The sequence below is a fragment of the Psammomys obesus genome, unplaced genomic scaffold (genome assembly GCF_907164565.1).
Source record: "Psammomys obesus unplaced genomic scaffold, mPsaObe1.curated_primary_1811, whole genome shotgun sequence".
In the NCBI taxonomy this organism is placed as follows: Eukaryota; Metazoa; Chordata; class Mammalia; order Rodentia; family Muridae; genus Psammomys; species Psammomys obesus.
Genome location: NW_026591598.1, coordinates 6867818 through 6885734, shown reverse-complemented (window position 1 = coordinate 6885734; position 17917 = coordinate 6867818). Strand labels below are relative to the sequence as shown.

General features: G+C 51.5%; 1 protein-coding gene across 1 annotated transcript in view; it reads right to left on the bottom strand.

Moving 5' to 3' along the window:
• Window positions 1–12425, bottom strand: part of Csmd2 (CUB and Sushi multiple domains 2) — a 547489-nt gene extending 535064 nt beyond the window's left edge. The window contains exon 1 of the mRNA XM_055610909.1: window positions 12154–12425. Within this exon, the coding sequence (XP_055466884.1) occupies window positions 12154–12361 (208 nt within the window). The 5' untranslated portion in view covers window positions 12362–12425. The remainder of the gene's footprint in view (window positions 1–12153) is intronic.
• Window positions 12426–17917: the final 5492 nt, after the last annotated feature.

The window sequence follows — 17917 nt, the reverse complement described above, 5'->3', positions numbered from 1 at the left end:
GATGGATGGGTGTATTGGTAGATGAAAGGGTAGAAGGGTGGGTGAGTGGATAGATGGACGGGTAGGTGGGTGAGTGGATGGGTGAGTGGGTGGGTGGGTGAATAAATGGGTGGATAGATAGACAGGTGCCATCCCTGACCTTTCTAGTGTCTGTAGACCTTCTGTCTTAGCACTTCTGTTTATATAACTGACCATTTACTTCAGTTTCCTTGATAAGCCTCTGGCTTTTCTCAGGGAGTATTTCTAAATGCCTTGTCCTGGGCTAGGGCGCCTCTACTCTGGTGGATCTCTCCCATGGGGCTAGGTGCTGCCCCATCCAGGATGAAGGGGAGACTTGAAGACTGGGCTTGGCTGCCCCACCACAGCCTTCCATGCTGCCTCCCACCAGCAACCTGATGAAAACAACATGTACGTGCTTTTGTTCACTTTCCAATAAGCATTAAATCCAGACTAGTGGGAATTAGTAAAGAAAGGAAGGAAACTGAGGATCAGGCTCCCCGAGTGTGCTGGGGTGTCACCTAACAAATCCAGGCTGGAGGAAGGACTTGGTGACTGAGGAACTCCCACACCCCAGGGCCTATGTGAAACCTGCTGAGCAGTTCAGGAATGCTAAGCTTGCCCAGTATATCGTGCACATCTCACTAACACGAGCTATCACCCTGGCAATCACCTCCTGGGCACAGCAGTCCCGGGGACAGGAGAGGCAGAGGGGCAAGAAGTAAGGAGAATGAGTATGGGTAGAAAGGTGACTGCAAAGACAATGAGGGTGTTCCTACAAGGAAGACCTTCCTAGGATCCTTCATGGTCAGGGTCACAGAAATGGGACCACAATGTGGAGGGTTGGAGATAGTTTCCAGTAAACTTCACTTTCCATCCTAGAGAGATGAGCACCTGAATCATTCCTGGACAGAAAGACAGAAGGTGGGTCAAAAAATGGCGGGGCAAATGTATGAAAAATGCAGTGATCTGGCTCACTTCAAGATAACTGATTCTGAAGATGAGAGGCAGGTTGGGACTTGGTTCTTAACTGGAAGTCGTGGACTGGTTGAGCCTATGGGTTTTTAAACTAAAGAAATCTCAAATCCAGACTCTCTCTGCTCCTGCCTGTATGGACAAGCAACCAAATCTTTTTGTTTTCTTTCTTTCTTTTTTTTTTTTTTCAAGACTGGGTTTCTCTGTGTAGCATCGCCTATCCTTGAACTCTCTCTTCGTAGACCAGGCTAGCCTGGAACTCATAAAGATCTGCCTCTGCCTCCTGAATGCTAGGATTAAAGACATGCACCACCACACCTGGCTAAACTGAATTTTCTTATCCCTCAGCTTAGCCAACTTCAAAAAGACCTATCGCTTTGGAGTATTGTGAGGTATAAGAGAGAAATGTGTAGGCCTCAACATTTCTGTAAGAGTTCTGTAAGGAACAGCTTTGGAGAAACAGTTAGAATGCAGAGGTAGAAGTACAGATGCTAAAGCACCCAAAAGAGCCTACTGCTCAAACATCCAACCCTGTATTCTTGGCACCAACTAGTTACCTGTTCACGCTTGAAGAATCTGCAAGATAAGGCCAGCTCGGTGTGTGCCACACAGTTTCTTGCTTTGCTGAGAGCTCCCTGGGCTCTTGGTCCTTACAACTGTCCTTTGGGGAGTGAACTTTATTTGAAATGGTATTTGCATCCATGTCTCCAGCTCAGGGCCACCACACTTGGTTCTCAGTTAATGTTCTAGAGAGCCAGACCTTGGGTCAACAGTAGATGGAACAAGCAAAGGTCTTAAAACCCTGCTAGCTGGCAGAGCTGCTGGGCTGAAGCCAGACTTGAGGCGAAGCCAGAGAAGGGAGGGTCCTGGGTAGAGACAAGGAAGGCAAGTTTGAGGAAGAGGCTGTGAGTGGTGGGGAAGGTTAGGTAGAGAGAAAGCTGACCTCCACAGAGAGTGTGGGTCTTCATGTCCAGGGAAGTACAGGACTAGGAAAAAGGGGGTGTCAGAAAGGAAAGGAGGGAAGGGAAGGAAAGTGAGGCAGAAACCAGACTGAATAATACCCATGGCTCACTTAGATGAGGTTGAACACCTCCCCACAAGTGGGAACCCTGAAGTACCTTGCTAAAGCAGACAGGGGCTCTATTGTCATTTTTCTCCGATGAGGAAAACTTTGTAACACTCATGCAGAGGGAGCACGGTGACATAGATTGAGGATCTGTGGGTGGCTTTCATGCACCTTTGACAGCTCCTTCAGGTCCAGGAGGCCAGGACACAGGGCCGACACATGGGTGGAACAAGGTCCTCTCTAGGCCCCTCCCAGCTCACCTCTCTATGGTCCTCTAGGTTCCCCAACAGCACCTGTGTTCTGAGACCACCCTACCCTCACTCTTCCCTAAGCCTTCAGACACCGGTGGTTGGCAACCCACCAAACCACCATTCTCTGCTCCAGATGCCAACTTTCCCTCCTTTTAGCAGGCTTTCCCACCACTGAACTCTCTGAAATTGAACTTGCCCTGCACTCACTCCACCAAGAACCTACCCACGCCCATGAGCTCCCACCGCCTCCGCCTGCTCACTGCTATGCCTTCCCCCAGGACTCATCCCAGCATCCTGTTTTCTGGGAGATTTCCCCAGCTCCTTCTGTAGACATACACAGACACCCCCTATTCGATTCAGTGTTGTTGTGGTAACTTACACATAACATCAACTTTACTGTCCTAACCATCTTTGAGGACAGTGATGGCTAATGCTTCACTATGTCCAAAGTAGCATTCAAGGCCACAAAGCCCAACTAGGCACATGAAGAGAGGAAGACTCTGGAGGCCTTCTTGTAACAAAGGGCACAGAAGGCCACGGTCCTCACTGCCTGCCCAAGCATGCTCTCTGTCCCTCCTCTGGTAGCCCGACTGCTCATCAGTCCTTCAGCACAGGCTGTGGAAGGACAGGCAGTGACTCTGAGCTGCAGGAGTGGCCTGAGCCCAGCACCCAACACCCGGCACCTGAATGGAACTCTGCTTTTCTAGGGACCCAACAGCAGCCTCCTGCTCCTTGTGGCCTCCAGCACAAATGCTGGCTTATACCACTATAGAACAGAAGCTGGCCTAGCACCAGCAGCCCCTCTGCCTATCATCCTCACTGTATTCTGTGAGTTGGCCTGGATACTGACCACTTCCCACTGCGTTGGGTCATCCCATTGGGACAAGCAGCCATGCCCCCTTTTCCTTTTATATCCTCTTGACCCTGTCCTGCCCTGGGGTCCACATCAGAGAGTGGTCATAGGCCATGCTGTCATGGACCTATCATTGACCTACTCCGTTGTCAACTTGATAAGAGTTTAGAATTACCATGGAAACAAACCTCTGGGGACACTTGTGAGGGAATGTCTAGACTGAGTCAATGGCAGTGAGAAGGCCCATCCTAAGTGTGGCAGCACCATTTCATGGGCTAGGGTCCTGGGTTAAATGAAAAGGAGAAAGCCAACTGAACGCCAGCCTCCATCTCTCTCGGCTCAATGATGACGAATGCAAGTGTGACCAGCTGCCTCACATTCCTGCCACAGGTCCACTGTGGTGGACTGTCCCTTCAAACTGTGGGACAAAATAAATCTTTCCTTCTTTAACTTGCTTTCGTCGGGTATTTAATGACATCGAAGAGAAGATCAACCAACACAGAGCTCAGTTCAACATCACCAAGAACATCTGTGCTGTGTTACCCTCTCCGGCACGTATTTATTCCTTTCTCCATCCATGTATGTTTAGGTTTGCTACCACCTTTTACCATGAGAAATGATGCTGTGGACACATGTAAGATCACTGAAGCCCATCTAAAGGTCTGGGATATTTACAGGCCCTCAGCAAATGGCCTGCAGAAGGTCTCTGTTTTATCATCTTCTCTAAGTGAAGCACCCATAGTTGATTGATTTGTATTTAACTCGGATCTTTAGGTAACAGGGCCTTGAGCCAGAAGGAGACCTCTTATAGAATCTGTGAGTGCAGGATGGACAAAGTGGATCTGGGACTCCACAAGACAGTGGGCCAGGTAGGACTGGGAACCAGCTGTGTTCCCAAGCTCTCCAATGCTCTCAGATTCCTCAGCTCCCACCTTCCCTAAAACATTGCTGAGGATGGGATGTGGCTCAGTTAGTAGAATTCTCATTTAGCAAGCAAGAGGCCCTGTGCTCAGCTTCCAGGCATGGCAATCTATGCCTATAAGCCCAGAGCTTGGGAGGTCAAGGCAGGGCGATCAGAAGTTCAAAGTCATCTTACACAGCAAGCTCAAGGCTAGGCTGGGACATAGGAAACGCTGCCTCAAACATTAAATAATTTTTAAAATGTGATGTGTGGGACTGAGTCAGACTGAAACACCTCTCTCCAAAGAATGAGACAGCAAACAAGGAAAGAAAGAAGCTATTTTTAACCTTAAAGATGACAAAGGGCAATGTCTTCAAAACATACAAAATGCAAATCAACCCCTAAAAGTTTAAGTAACAATTTAATTGAGGGAGCTGGGGAGATGACTCAGTTGTTAAGAGCATTGGCTGCTCTTCCAGAAGACCCGGGTTCAATTCCCAGTATCCATCTGTCAGCTCACAACTGTCTATAACTCCAGTTCTGGAGGATCCAACAATCTCTTCTGGCCTCCAAAGGTACCAAGTACACATGTGCACAGACGTACGTGTAGGTAAAACACCCATCCACGTGAAGTAAAACTAAGTAAGTCCTGAGGAGGGAGAGGGAGGAGGGAGTGAGAGAAAGAGAGAGAATCCAATCCAATTTAACAATTTGGTTAGGCCCTGTGGTACAGGCCTATAATTCCAACTACTTGGGAGGCTGAGACAGGTGGGCCACAAGTTCATGACCCGTCTGGGCAACTTAGAGAGATCCTGTCTCAAACATGAGGGGGCATGAGTTTGTAAATGCAGCTCAGTGAGAGAGTGTTTGCGTAGAATACCGGAGCTCAGTTCTCAGCTCTGCAGAAACTAAGTCCCAAAAGAATAACCCAACGGCTGACGAGCACATAGTAGACTTGCAGACTGGCCAGTAACCAGAAGAGGCAACGCCTATCAAAGCAGTGGGATGTCACTTCAAACTCACACAAACAGCAGAAGCAGAAAGGTAGGTAACACTAAGTATTGATGAGGACACAGGAAAGCAGACAGTCTGGGTACTGAGGGTAGAACCAGGTCCTGGCATATCAGCTGCTACAAAACACCATGGGGGAAAAAATATAAAATAGCCTGTGACTAGGGACCCCGGGCTCCCATTCCTAATGACAGTTATCATCAAGTGGGGTCCCAAGAAAACCTGTAGGAGCTAGAAAAGATACAAGGAGGTTCTTCGGCACTTTGTGCATAGTCAGAGGTCTCACACACACACACACACACACACACACACACACACACACACACACACACACACACACAAAGCCAGGAGTGGAAAAACAGATCCAGAAGACATAATAGGTAAATAACTCCTAATATTACACTGCCTTAGAAACCCAAGTCCCTGGCTAGACCCACAGAAGGAGCCCAGTGGGATTTTTCAAAGCTCAGCGTTGAGTAAATCAAGCAGGAAACCTGAAACCAGGTGAAATCTATAAGTCGGTGTCGTTTAGATACACCCCTCCATACTTTATAAGGACCGTGCCCATTTCAATACCTAGATCGAATACATCAGGCTGTGTTAGAGCCCTCAGCTTGGATCTTGTTCCCTAAATGGACGTGTTAGTGAAGGTTTTGCCTCTCCCAGATTCACAGAGCACTTCTGCCAGGGGTCAGGGTGTGGAGGCTGCATCCAGGAGGTTTGGTAAGCTGTGGATGGGGGTGAGTTCATTCTTCTTTCCTGGGTTTAAGGAGCAGCTGTTGCTGGCTTTAGCAGGGAAGGGTGGGTGAGAGATGGGAGGCTGAGGGGCCCATCCTCACCTGCTGCCCTGAGCACCACAAAGCACAGGCAGGCAGACTGTGAGCACAGATGTAGGCACCTCATTTCTCGAAGCTCACACCCATCAGCCTGACCGATGGACAGAGCTAACACTAGCAAACTTTAGAACCAAGAGTAACAACTCTGGCTTCCTTCTGTTTTGTGGAATCAAGAGCATCTAAGTCCATCCTGGCATAGCAGGGTGGGTCTTACTGTTGCTCCCATTTTATAGGTAAGGAAATAGAGACTCAATTAAAGAGAGGTTATGATTCTCATTATCTCAAGGCCACACAGATTGTGAGAGGCCAAATGCAAAGCTGGAAAACTAGCTTGCTGACTCCTGGGCAAACAAAGCTTTTCTCCTGGACTCTCTGCTGTAAGCCAACCTTTTAGGATTGATTATATGACAAGGACCAGGAGGGCAGGATCACACAAGAGCCAGGAAGCCAAGCTGTTATTGTGGGGTGGCTGTTTCAGGCTAGGGACAGTTTAATGGCAAAATAAACTATTGCATTTTCAACTCCTCATCACCATAACGTAATCAGGCACACCCACACCACCCCCCAATCCTGCTGATCTCCAAACTTCTATCCATCTTTGACCCCCTACTCTTCAAGTGGTGCTACATGACTGTCAATGGGACTTAAGGCTGGGGGAGGGGGGGCAAGGAGGCAGGCAGCAATGGAGAGACAAACCTCCAGAGGCCTGAGTCAACTGCACCACACTGGCTTGTCTCAGAAAGAGCCATCAATCACGCTGCACAAAATGCCTGTGTCCTCTGATGATACATTCCACCAATGGTCTAAATTTCAAAGTCTCTCCGCTTTCTCCTTTTAAAGTTACAACTGTCACACTTGCTTACTTTCAATCAATAAATAGATGTAGCTCCCTAGTAATGGAACTTAGTCTGTTTTTCTACTTGAAAACCTAGAAGATGGACGAGATTCCTGTTCTGAAGTTTCTGGATCATAATTGCACTTAAGTGAGTCTGAAGGAGACCCTGGCTGGGAAGAAGGCTATTTGTGCAGCAATGTGAGCCCTCGACCACACAGAGAGTCTCAAATAAATTTATAAGAGTTATCTGGCATTCTCAATAATTGACCTATGCTATATTTAGCATCACAAAATAAAATCCTTCTGATGATGATTCCTGGGAGGAGGCCGCCAGCCCTTCAGAGATCAGCTCAGTTTCGAATTTTCCGATGATATGGCAACAGATAGGTGGGAAATGGGGTTTTCAGTGGAAAAACTCTCTCCAACAAGGACAGGCATGAGTCAAGAGCTCCTGCCCCACCCAGGCCTCAGATGCTGATGGCTCAAGAACAGACACGAAGGCTTTCTGTGTACTGGGTTTGACATGAGTGGCCTTAATGTTTCTGGCTTGTACCAGAGGCACTTCTCCGATTATGGCTCCTGGTGGTGGCCACCCAGGACTCTCCCTGAAGAGTGATTCGTTGCCGTTGGATAGGAAAACCCACAGCACTTAAGGACTCATGTCATGTGGGAGTAGAAGGTACAACGGAGGGCTTTGCTGCCCTGGACGCTCCACAGTTCAGGCAAGAAGCTGACTGGACTTTAAGGAATCTTAAGGAGGATGTGGGGAGATATAAGCTCCCACATCAGCTTTCTACCTAGAGAGGTGTCTGGGGCTCAGCACCAAAGTGACTTTGTGTTCATCTCTGAGACACTTGCCCTGAAGATGGTGGAGCCATTGCTCTTTTTGATGACTGAAAGTAGCGGATCCAGGGAAGGAGTCCGAGTGGCTGATACCTTTTAGGTCCCCTGGGATGAATGGCATTTGGAGGCATGTGTACGGGATCTCAAGTCAGGTAGACCTGGGTCCTGGCCACTAGCACTTGAGACTTTGACAGCAACCCCTCAGTGAGCCTTTGCTACAGGTCTCAATCCCCTGGCTGTCCGGACAACGTCACGAGAACCCTAGCTTGAAGAATGTGTGCTAAAGGTACACAGGCTCCCTGGCTGGTTTCTTTGTCCTCCGTGTTACTGCGGCACCTCCCCAAGGCAAGGACAGCGGCTGCAGTCGGTCAGCTTCCCTTCTCTTTTGGAATCTTATGCTAACAGAGGAATGACGTGTCCCTTTGGAGTTGGGGAGCCTTGTGCCTCAGAGACCTCGGAACATCATCCAGGTCTCTAGGAGAAGCATGTATTCTTCTGAGCGGCCAGCTTCCCTGACTCCCGCTCCAGTGACAGTGACAATGAAGTGGGTGAGTCAGATACAAGAGCTGCTGCTGCCAAAGCCACCTGCTGGATTCTTCTGGACCAACAGAGCCCCTCAGTGTATCCGAGCCTGCACACTAGTTTTTCAGTCTCTTTGATTCCAGCTTCTCCTACAAAGCCATACAGTCACCAACCCAAGATGGGCCAGCACTGCCTGCTGTACTACAGTCAGCCTAATTAAAAAAAAAAAAACAATCACCACAACAAACAAAAACCATAAGCCCAAAAATCAATACTAAATGAGATTTCAAGTCCAAACCCCTTGGTGACCAAGCAGTTAAATGCCTTTCCTTGCGCATTCCCCCTTTGGGGCCCGGAAGTATTGAGGATTTGTTGCATTCCTTCTAGAATCTAGCACACCGGCTCATCAACCTGTGACATTGGTTGTGAGTCAAAACAAACAAAAAAACAAACAAACAAACAAACAAACAAACAAACTAGGAACTGGGTGTCTTTCACTGTGTTTCTTCTGCAAACTAGCTGGCTTCCTTAGTCCCTAAAACTTGGGTTTGCTTCATCAGTCCCTGGAAAAACTGTCCAAGGAAAAGACCATTGAAAAAGGATCTGCTGCTGGAACAGCTGTCCATCAAACACCAGCTCTGTGCTGAGCAGGCCTGGAGTAACTGGGTGCTGGGGCTACCAAGAGAAAGAAAACACTGTTTCTGCCCCCCCCCCCCAGCTCATGGTTTAGTATTGAGACAAACACTGTTACATTTATTGGATACCATAACAGAACATTGGGTCTTTCTGGTGCAAGCGGCAGACTAGAAGTCAACCCTTAAGTAACAAGCGATGCAAAAGACATTGACTAAAACTTCGTTTTTAAACCACAAAGGTGAGGACATGAGAGAAAAATCAGAGCTCCTTACATGTACAGCTTAATATCTGTTCTATTTCCTTATATCTGTCCTTACTCCTTAAGGACTCGGGGACATACCAGCCTTTTCAATATTTAGAGTCTCTCATTCCAGAGAATAGCAACAATGCTTGAGGAAAAACTGAGGGTGTCAAATTTCAGACCTCAAGGACCAGTGCTGCTGCAGAAGGGCATGAAGGCCCTCCTAAGGCTCTGGGTAGCTGGGCAGTTCTGGAGGCACGTGAGAAGGAACCACCAAGGTAAGGTGCCCTGAGGGCAGGTGAGTGTGCAGGCTGACTGGACTGAGCGTGTCTGTGGACTAGGGAGCCAACAGACGTATACCTGGAGACTGTTAGGCAGGACAGATCTGTCTGGCAGCCTCGGAAAAGTATTAGAGAACAGAACGAAGCAGGGATGAGCTCGCCAGGAGAGTACGGAGAGGGTAAGAGCAGTGACTGTTTCAGGGCCCTACGCTTCAGGGAGGAGGTTGAGCGTTAGTGTTAGAGACTGGGAGGCAATGAAACAGAACCCCACAGCCTGAAAACAAGAAACTTCAAAAGGACTGGCTCAGAGGAGCTACTGGGAACAGGGAAAGTGAATGAATATCCCCTTTGAAGAACTTTTTTTTTTTTTGGGGGGGGGGGGGGGGAGAAGCTGGGTGAATGAGGTCAGGAAGGCCAAGCAAGACATCTTCTTGGTGTATTACATGAAAGACACACCTACAGGCTGACGGTAAACAGGCTTCAAGGAGGAAGCCTCTTTCCTGATGACTGATGGAAAGTAGGAGGGCAGGTAACTGAGGAGGGGTCTCTAGAGAGGCTGGGGTCCCACAGAGAGGGGGTATGAGTGTGATGGGAGGCAGGCCAGGAAGGATAAAAGGAAACAAGCATCGACAAGGAACATGAACACACACACACCAAATCCTCCTAGTCATTCTATCCAGCAGCCCCCTAGCCAGGAGAGGTCCAAAATCCCAAGGCAATCTTTTATAAAGTCAACGGTGCAAAGAGATCACAAAGGGAATGCCTTTTCTTCCGCCAGGCCTCACACCTCACTTCCTGCAGACCTCCCGTCACTAACTCCATTTCCAAATCTTTGCTGCTTGCACGGTGGCGGGACGGTATGTGGAAATGCACAGGAGAGCTTCCAACAGAAACTAGCGCTCTGCAAGCCAGGGCTGGGCCTGCCAGGGAGCAACTGCCCGTCCTTGAGACACACACCCTCCAACGTACGCACCTACCCAAGCGACAACGACAAACGGATCTCAACAAGGCAGCCTTCCAGTACAGATGAACACTGTGCAGGCCCGAGTGAATTAGCCTTTTTCTCTCCCGGGGGGCCATGGCGTGCTCAAGGGGGCAGGGACAAACCTATCAAGAAAAACAAATTTGGCAATCCCAAACAAGTTCCAGTTGGCCAAGGCGGAGAGGGCCTTTGCCTGGACAGATATCCTAATGGACCCCACAGCAAATAACAACAGACCCCACACCTCATGTGAGAAGTCTTGGTAACCAGAAGCATTTGATGCGGGCAGCCTCCCGGTGGGTGTGAATGCGTGCGAGAGGCCAAAGCTGAGAGGCACGCGCACCGCGGGCGCCCCTCTCTGGGTGTCAGTGGCTATGACTCCTCAGGAGAACCCGAGAAAGTCCGGTCAAGTAGGGATAGATAGACAGGACTGTCTTAGGGAGCCCTCACGACAGGGAACCCCGACATTGAACGACTGTCGGGATTATGACAAGGTCTGAGGGAACAGTTCACTAGATGCTGAAAGCCAGAGAGGGCCTGAGAGTTTTTACCACTCACTCACTGGCCGGCCAGGGGAGGGGCGCACTTTCGAAGAAGCGGCAGGATTTGGGGATGGTCCAGGACAAGGCTGGAGAGATTCAACCTGTGGTTTTAAAAACACCAAGCAAACAAGCAACAACCACAAAAGCGCTACTCTAGGCCGGGTGTCCCGGCTCCGGACCCAGGCATCAAGCGCTTAGGGTTTTCTCTCCCAGGGGGTGTCAGCATCCAGGGAAGTGAAAATGCAGCTCCAGGCACCCCTGGGTAGACCGGTCCCAATACAGGCAAACGGAACTTTCTAGATTGCGGCTAAGCTTCCGAAGGTGCGGTGGGGAAAGTGGAAAAGGACCAGTTGAAACCAGTAACCTCCAGTGTGGCCGGGCTCCTTAAAAGGTCCATGTGCCTCCAGGCCCCTCTACCTCCCACCTCGTCCTCCCCCTCCCCCCCGCCCCAGCTGTACGCTGCAGCCAGACATCCATCTTTAAGTCCCGGGACTCTCCACACCCTTCAAGTCTGTCCCGGATGGCTTAAGGAGATCGGGTCCGCCACCCGAGCCACGGATGCCGCAGCCCAGGCGTTTGGCTGCAGCAGGGCGCGGGAAAGGGCACTTTGGCGCGGAGTGGGAACCGAGCAGAAGGGATGTGTCGGCGCGGACTCTGGCGGCGACATTCCCCCTCCTCCCTCCCCACCCGGCGCGACCCCCGCCTCCACCTCCAGTGGTTCGAACCCCTCCAGACCCCGACACGGGCCCTTCAAGAAAGACTGCGCCGGACCCCGGTCCTGGGCGAGCTCCCACCTGCATCCCGCCCCCAGCTGGAGCACCGAGGGGGCGGAGGGCGTACGAGGAGGAGGGTGGCGACCGCAGTCTCCGGGCTGCTTGGGCGGGGGCAAGGGCTCTGGTCGGAGAAAATGGGCGGGGGCAGGGAAAGACAGACCCTGCAGACGCTGAGGGGGCGCGCCGAGCCTCTCCAACCCCCAGGACGGGCGTGCCAGGCAGAATGGGGAGGGGATGGGGGAGTAGGGCTCCGGGAAAGTTTATCCCGGAAAAGCTGGCATCTTGGGGAGGGGGGAGGCTGGCAGGCTGGAGAAACTGAAGCCACAGTCCGGGTGCCCTGCAACCCGAGGAGGGGACGTCTGTGGTCCCAGGTCCCCCACACCGGCCGGATCCGGCCAAGTTGCGGCTTGGGGTTGGAGACGTCCGTGAGGGTAGAGGTGAGGATGTGGTCGAAGATGGAGATGAAGGATCTCCAGGCAGACCGAGGCGAGGAGGAGCAGGCGGGTGGGTAGTCGGAAGGAGGAAGCCGAGCCGGCGTGGGGGAAGGGACGGGACCGCGTCGGGGTTGGGTGGGCTCGGGTGGGGCGCGCGGCGCGGGCCGGACTCACCCGCGGCAGCGGAGGCGCTGAGCAGCCCCCAGCCCAGCAGCAGCAGCAGCGGCGGCGGCGGCGGCGGCGGCGGCGGTGGCGGTGGCGGCGGCGGGCGGCCCCAGCGACTCCCGGTGCCCGGCACGAGCGCCCAAATCCCGGTTTCGCCGCGAGCCCTCCCTGCCGGGCAGCCGCAACATCTCTGCTCCGGTCCCCGCGAGCGCGGCATAGCGCGGCCAGCAGCCCGAGGGAGAGGCTCCGCTAGCCGCCGAGGAGAAAGGAGGTCAGGAGAGCTCTGTAGCTTTTTTTTTTTTTTTTTTTTTTTTTTCCTTCCTGCCCCGGGGGGGGGAAAAAAAAAAAAAAAAATCCCGGTACGCGGGAGCCCTGAGCTTCTGCGGCTGGAATGAACCAAGTGTCCGCCCGGCCGGGGAGAGGCGCGCTGCGCTCTCGGAAATGACTCGCTCCAATCCTGCTTCGCGGGGTTCGCGCCGGGGGGCGGGGGGGTGAATTATCCCCGGATTAATCACTCCGGAGCCGCTTCTCCGCCGCTCCAAATGCTGAGGGTGGAGGCTCAGCTAAGAAAAAAAAAAAAAAAAACTGGGGGGGGGGGTGTCTTCAGCGCCACCTGCACCTCCAAATAAAGCACAAATTCCATCTAAAGGGTTGTTTATTCCTATTTGTTTTACAATTGACCGGTTTAAGTTCAGTCCTCCGGCTTTCATTTTGAGGCTCACCATTAATACACCCTCTCCCGTACACACGCATGCATACGCGTAGAGACACACACTCGCATACACAGGCGCATACTCGCCTCCTCCGGGTTTGGAAATGGGAATACTGTCTGGGGAAAGGTAACCAAAGAAGATTGCAGTTCCCCAAGTCATGGCTCTTAGACAATCTCGGGGGCTGGCTTTGAACTTGCGGTCTTGGAGCTGGAGAGGACTCTCGGGAGCTCACTTGGCAGTAGCCGGTTCCAGGAGATGGGTGCGCGGATGGAGAGAAAGGCAGAACTGAGGGGTGAGGGAGGCAGGGGCGAAGGATCCCCTTCACTCAGTCCTACTCCCAGCCTAAGACAAAATCGCAGGGATGTTTACTGGGATATGGGGGTTGGGGATGTGATCGCTGGAAGCACCGTGTAAGAGTTACTTGTACAATTTATCCTCTAATTTAAATGACCGGGCCCTGCTTGTACCCCCCCCCCAACACACCGTCCCAACCAGAGCCCCAAGCCAGATGAGTTTCTCCCAAGGAAGTGAGCCTTTCTCTTCCACGGGCTGGTAACGGCTGCCTTCAGACCCCAAGCGCTCAGAGTAGGTCCCCACCCCATCCCCCACCCCGCCTCGGCAGCAGTCTCGGTCTGGTCTACCCTAGACTGCTCTGCCAGTCACGATGGCTCCTCCGTTGTCTACGCCAAACTCTTGCCTAGGGCGAAGAGACGCTTAGGGAGGTGGCGGAGGCCGGAGGGGACCACGAGCTACAGGGCTGGAGGAGGAGGCCCCGCCTGGCGCTCGCAGCGTAGAAGCACCTGCCGGCGGGCACCCCGCCCCCTCTGCTAGAGGCACCCAGAGAGGCAGCTCTTGCGTTTAGCGAGTCTGGCAATCAAGTGATTTGACCAAGCTGCCGCTCCGACATCCTGCAGGCTCAGGAGACAGGGACCACTGATGGCGGGCGGCAGGGCCGGGACATTTCCTGGGAAAGGCTAAGCGAGAGGCTTCGGGGTTGGTGACTTGGGTTTGGGGGTGGGTGAAAGCCAAGTTGGCCAGCTGTGGGAGAGCCTGGGAATTTTGCAGGAAAGGCACGCGAGAGGGCTCCGGGGTTACGGCTGGGATTGGAGAGGAGGGGGAGATGAAGGAAGAGTGGACGCCAGTTTCTTATTCCCATCAAAAACTTGCTCAGCAGAGCACTCCCCCATCCCACCCCACCCCTGGTTGTTCCGGTTTCCCCGCATGAGCTCATCTCACAGCTGGGGAGCCAGCCCGTTGGCCCCCGGGGTGGGTATGGAGAATTCTCTGAATTGCGGGCCCCATTCCCCACCCCCATCACACTTGCTTCCCTGGGCCATCTCTCGCTGGGTGCCAAGAACCGACTGAAGCAGCCAGAAAGCCTCAGTGAAAGGCCTGCTTTATATGCCTGGGGCAGAAACGAGGGGGTGGGGTGTCCGCTTCTCATCGTCCAGCCCCAGCCCCCCAAAGAGCTCAGCTAACTGAGGTTGGCTGGGCCTTCCACCATTCGGGCAAGGCGAGGGGTTAGGGGTGGTATGGTGCTGTGGACTTAGGGGAGGTTGCCAGCTGCCTGGGTCTTGCCTAGGATGGACTCTTGGCCCTTCTCCTCCCTCTTGTGGGCAGGATTCTCTTCCAGGGAAAGGCAGACAGTGATGGCGAGGCCTTTGCAGCCTACAGCTGGGCTGTTCCATAATTCCGGGGCTCGAAGCCAATGGACTTTCTCCGACCCAAGAAATCAGCTCTGACTGCCCCTTCATTCCCTAGATAAGCAATAGGCAGCCCCGATTTAGCCTTTATTCCTCTTGGGCGGCGGGGGGGGCGGGGAGTGCTTGGCTTTCCACTCCTGGGGTCTGTGGAAGTCAGGGGCCCACGTTTAATCCCTGTAAACGACCCACTTACTCACATCCACCACTGGGGTCTACTCTGATCTATTTGGGTCTACACAAATTTCCACAGCACCTCCTGCGTTCAGGGGACCTGTGCTAGGCTGTGCTGTGAGCCCTGTGGAGCTGCTCAGTGTGCGGTCCTGGTTTGGGAGGAAGCAGAGGTGCAAAGCCACAGGTAATTGATACGCTCAGACAGGTTTAATCACCACGGATGGAGGAGAGGCATGCTACTTAGAGCCACATCAGCACACCGAGTGGGCTTTGAACTTGGGATATCAGAAGGCTACTTTAGGGAGGCGAGGAGGATCTGAGCTGGACCCTGATGCCAGGATAAGGACTCCGAAGAGGATGAGGATTCAGTTGCTCAACAAATATTGATTGAGCCTTATTACGTGTCCAGGTGCCCTTTTAGGTAAGGAATACACAGGATAGTGGATGGTTCTTGACTTGCTGCAGCTATTAAGTGAGCAGACATGCCTAAGGCTCCTGATGAAGGGTGCTTATGGGGGAAATGTGGAGAGCATTTCTCTGGGAGCACCTGGGAAGCCCTCTCCGATGTCACCCCAGAAGTGGTTCTTTAATTAAGCAACTTGCAAAGGGCTTTCTGTATAGAGGGGTCAAGCAAGCTTCCTCATGAAAGGCTCCCAGTGACACAGGGTAAGGCTGGATCGAGGTGAGCAGAGCTGCAGGACACCCAGTCAGGAGGCAGATCCTGCAGATCTCCTCAAGGCTGGTGAGGATTTGGAAAAAGAGGAGTGTCTGCTTGCTAGGGCTGAGATAACTGCCAATTGTGTGGCTTGGGCAACAATGATTTCCTCACAGCTATGGAGGCTCAAGGTGTCCCTGGGTTTGCTTATTCCTGAGGTCTCTCTCCTTGGCTTGTTGATACAAAGGACTTCAACTCTCATCCTCCATGCTCTCCCCCCTCTACACGCCTGCATCCAGATTTCCTCTTTTTAGAAGGCTATTGATAAATCTGGGTTAATATCCCACCCTAAACAATCTCATTTTGACTTAATCGCCTCTTTAGAATCTCTATCTCCAAATAAAGTCACATACTAAAAATGGGAGAAGGGCCATCAGGGTATGTCTTTTGGGAAGTGGGAGCAGGAAGTCAGTCCCTAACATGTGAGGAGGCCTGTTCAGGCAGAGAGGAATGGGGACGGATGACAATCAGAATACATATGCAGCAAGGCAGGCATCTGCTGCGGCTCAGGGGTAGAGAGAGCATCTGGCTGGCCGACAAGCAGGAAGCCCTGAGTTTGATCCCCAGCATGGAGGTGGGTAAAGAAGAAACAAAGAGGGGTGTCTCCTAGCCTGTGGACATCACAGAGACTGTAGCAGGGGCTACTGTGGGGGGTGGACACAGTACTGGCTTAAGAGGTACATTTTCATATCTATGGAAACAAGCGGCACAACTCTGGCCTCTCCGTGAGGAGTGAAAGAGGAAGGGGAGGAACCCAGGAAAAGCTCAACCCCTCAGGATGCTCCCGCTATGGTCTGCATTCCAGGTCTGTGCAATATGGGTAAAGGCGGGACTGGGGTAGGGGGATTGCGATGGTGATACCTTCAGAGGAGCTGAGAAGTAGGAATCAGATATTCCAGGCCCTGCTCCCTCAGGCCTAGCAGAGGGTGGCCATCAGCCCAGAGTCAGCTCTTTGGCCCACCACTTCCATTCCCCAGATAAGCAACAGACAGCCCCAGGTCGAGGTCTCTTCATAATATCACATTGCAGGGAGGAAAAAAGAAAAGAAAAGGAAAAAAAAAAAAAAAAAAAAAAAGCCCAATGCAGTGAAGTGACTTGCCAAGATAAGCCTAATATCCAGATAAGATCGTAGTTTGTTTTAGAAAGAAAACAAAGCCTGATGCTTCGGAGAACTCAGCCTGATTCGAGTAAGGACTGTTGTAGTCTGGGAGCCCTGAAATTTTCATTCTGACCCAAGAAGAAATCAGAGAGCCTTCTACAGCTGGGGTGGAGGGGGAAGCAAGGGAAAAAGGGATGAGAGAGTCCACAAATGAGACATGTGACGGCTAGGCCGGATATGGGTACTGAGCTCGCGGAGGAGTGAGCCTACGGAGGGTCTTTGGAGCCAAGGCTGGACTCAGAAGGAAGACTGGGGTCTAGCTGGTGTTCTAGTCCTCAGTATAATTAGGCAGAAGGGAAGATTTCTCAGGGGTGAGACTGGAGTATGATGCTAGCAGGACAGGTTGTAGAATCATGGATGAACAGCCCAGGAGGAGCCACACGGAGCTTCACAACACAGAGGGAGAAGTGCGTAGGGCCAGAGTCCACACTATCCTCCAGTGTTACTGAGTGCTGGAGCCACCAAGTACTCTTCTGGGAAAATCTCTAGTCGTGGAAGGAGGAAAGAAACAGGGCTCACATCATGGACAAGGCAAATCAGTTTTCTCCCTGTGTGTCAGGTCATAATCATAGAAAGGGGGGCTCTGCAGGGTTTATTATAGCTTTTTTTTTTTTCCTAGACAGGGTTTCCATGTGTAGCCATGGCTGTCCTGGAACTCTGTAGACCAGGCTGGCTGAGGCCTGGAACTCATAGAGTTCTACCTGCCTCTGTCTCCCTCATGCTGGGATTAAAGGTGTGCACCATCATCAACCAGCTATTATAGCTTCTTCTTCTTCTTCTTCTTCTTCTTCTTCTTCTTCTTCTTCTTCTTCTTCTTCTTCTTCTTCTTCTTCTTCTCACCTTTTTATCTCATCTGTATTAACCTTTTAAAGCAGAATGTGGTTGGGTACTCTTTCCATTCACAAGACTTGCTGAGTTACAAGACCTAGGGAAGAAGCTTAAGGTTTGTTCTCAGTACTTTGAAAAACAAGCCACAAGGGGAAATCCTCTGTCAAGCTGCTTTAACTTGTGCTGTTCTAAGACTAGTACACGCAGAATTAAAACTACATGGGATGAAAAAAATTACAAGATGAAACTTAAGTCACCTTAACTTTTATCCTTTCTAAACATGCATATCTCAGAACACTTAAAGTGACAAAGGATTTGGTCTATGAAGGAACCCAGCTCAACCACAAAGTTGACAGTAGATTACACTATGTCTTAAAACAAACATTCTACCAACCTGTGGAACCAAACCTATAATATCACAGAATCACAAGCAGAAAGGAATTTTATCTTCCCTTAGTTTTCATGCCATAGATGTTTTAAATGT